The 2,617-nt window shown below is 34.4% G+C and overlaps 1 protein-coding gene across 1 annotated transcript in view; it reads right to left on the minus strand.

Moving 5' to 3' along the window:
- Positions 1 to 534: 534 nt before the first annotated feature.
- The window catches only part of LOC135212628 (leukocyte receptor cluster member 9-like), a 3,055-nt gene continuing 972 nt past the window's right edge, over positions 535 to 2,617 (minus strand). Inside the window, exon 1 of the mRNA XM_064246219.1 lies at positions 535 to 2,617. This exon is cut by the window's right edge and continues 972 nt beyond it. Within this exon, the coding sequence (XP_064102289.1) occupies positions 1,985 to 2,617 (633 nt within the window). The 3' untranslated portion in view covers positions 535 to 1,984.

Raw genomic sequence — 2,617 nt, forward strand, 5'->3', positions numbered from 1 at the left:
ATATTAAAGTTTATTCCTTGGTCCAACGGATTTTTTGCGAGTTTTTTTGTAAGTTATTTCATCCTCTAGTAAAGTATGCATGCGTGATATGTAGTCAGTTTTGTCAAGAACCACTAAACTATTGGATTTATCAGCCTTGGTAATGTGTAAGCTATTATCATTCTTCAATTCTTTTAAACTTTTTCTGTAGCGAGCGGGGAAGTTATTTTCATGATAGGCATGCGTAGCACTATATGTCATGCCTTTATATATATATATATATATATATATATATATATATATATATATATATATATATATACGTATATATATGAATGAGAGAGAGAGAGAGAGAGAGAGAGAGAGAGAGAGAGAGAGAGAGAGAGAGAGAGAGAGAGAGAATATATATACGGAACAGGATCCAAATCCAACGTATACATATTGGTAATTTGCTAGTGTAATAACTGTTAATGGCAGTATGGTACGGCATTGTTGATTTTTATTACCTTTCGGTCAATGAATGTGTAATGTATAGGCTTGTATGAAACGAGGAGGTAAACTATACTATTTATTATACTACTCTGACTTACAAAACATACGCAAGGTACATGATTACAAGAGTATTGCCTCTCAGTAACATAAATAATATTTCAATACATCACAGCATGACACGAAAATATTACAGGTATGGAATGTGTGAATATACCACGTCTTGTAAAATTCTCATGGGCCATACACCTCAGTTATCGATATTTCAGAAGTGTAAGGAAGAAGAATACATCTTGAGAAACTAAAATTTAATATTTATTTATAGTCAAGTGTGAGCTGTAGACTGATTTACAGATTTTTGGCACACATGCCAAGCACTGAGGCCATTTAGCGCTGAAACGGAAATTGACAGTGAAAAGGTTTGAAAGGTGCAACGGGAGGAAAACCGCGCAGTTGCACTATGAATCAACTGATACGAGAGGAAGTGTGAGCTGTGGTTCCGGGGTTTACAGGTTCTTGTTGACCTAAGTTTAATTCTTGCAGAAAAAAATGGAATATCTTGCTTCTTAAAAAAATCATAAAATAGGTGTTAGATCGGGTTTAGTTTATATAATTTTATTTTAATAATTTATATGAATAGATAAAATTAGGAAAATAAATAAAAGCGGTCTACAACAGTTGAACATTTTAGACATAAACTTCATGTGTAAATGCTTTACAGACAAGTTCTTTTTAGCGTTAGCCTCGTGCAAGTGATTTTCTTTGGTTTTAATTCACATTTTACTGACTAGAGGATAGTTTTGTTCGAGTTCGTTACCCACATATCTTAAAAACTTTTATACACAAATAAGACTAGCAGAAATAGAGAGCCAGTAAAAGTTCATAAATTACAACACACATTGGAAATAGTTATATAAGGCTATGCATGACAAAATTTATAAATAATAAATCTACTAATTCGGAAAGAAAGAGACAACAAAGAACTTAAATCTATCCACCAAAATAATATCACACAAGAAGCAATTAAATATTTGCGTGAGTTATTTAATAAAAGTCTCATATTTCATTATCATCTCTGAGGAGCCAAATGACAAAATACTACTCACTATATATAATTATATATACGTTTGAACAATGTAGACCGAAAGAACATCTCAAAACTTCTACCAAGCGTTATTGGTCCCGTTAAAAATGGAAGAGTTTGCTACAAATATTTTTTCTTTGTAGCAGATATCTCTAACAAATTATTAGAATAATTCTCGATGGACAAGTGTTTGAAATGCATTTCTTATCTTTGACATGTTTCACAGAGACAGTTGTGATAACAGACTCCTCTATTAAAGTAAGCACTCAAACCAATGATTGCAAAAGCCCCAAAGATAAGGTATTCAGAAAACAGTAAAATATTTATAAGAAAAAGAATACATCTTTGCAGACAAGTCGTTTTACATCGTCAGAGTCGTACATAACCTCATCACACAAAGTTTGCACTTACGTTACTCAGAAAAGAAATAAATTATAACTCGATTTTTTGACAAGTAAGATAAAAGCCGTCATATCCTCTCCTGTCATCAATAATACAAAGGTTGATATTATTGATGGGAATGAATCCAAATTCCTTATCTATGTGGTCACTGTAGAGGATGGAGTTAAGGTACTTGCTTCTCCTTTCACGAGCAATGACGCGGTTCACTTTCATCAGTGTCATGTGAGGAACAAAGTCGAAGTGATTTGTGATGACCACTCCCTCGATCTTCTCCAAAGACTGGTGTAGCGTCTCCACAATACTTGAAAATGCTTCGGGCACCTGCAACTTACAGTAAAGAACTCGCGCCCCAAAGGTAGACAAACCTTTAGCAAGAATCTGGCTTTGCTGCTGATCTGCCACCATTTCTTGAAGCTTTGGACGAAGATCTTGCAAAAGTTCGATGAGTTTTAACATTGCCTCTGGGTCATCAATGCGAATCATAGCTAGAGTGACATGTAAGAGTTCGGTAGGCATTGCACAGTTCCTCAGTACTGGCTCTTGTTCTATAATGCTTTCCTGAACTTCTAATGCAATATTCTTTAACTCATCATTATACACTCGAATGCAGAGGAAGTGGGAAGCTCTGAGTTGGTCGTATTCTTGTTTCTGAGTCTGAACTGC

Source organism: Macrobrachium nipponense, chromosome 41, assembly GCF_015104395.2.
Source record: "Macrobrachium nipponense isolate FS-2020 chromosome 41, ASM1510439v2, whole genome shotgun sequence".
NCBI classification, from domain to species: Eukaryota; Metazoa; Arthropoda; class Malacostraca; order Decapoda; family Palaemonidae; genus Macrobrachium; species Macrobrachium nipponense.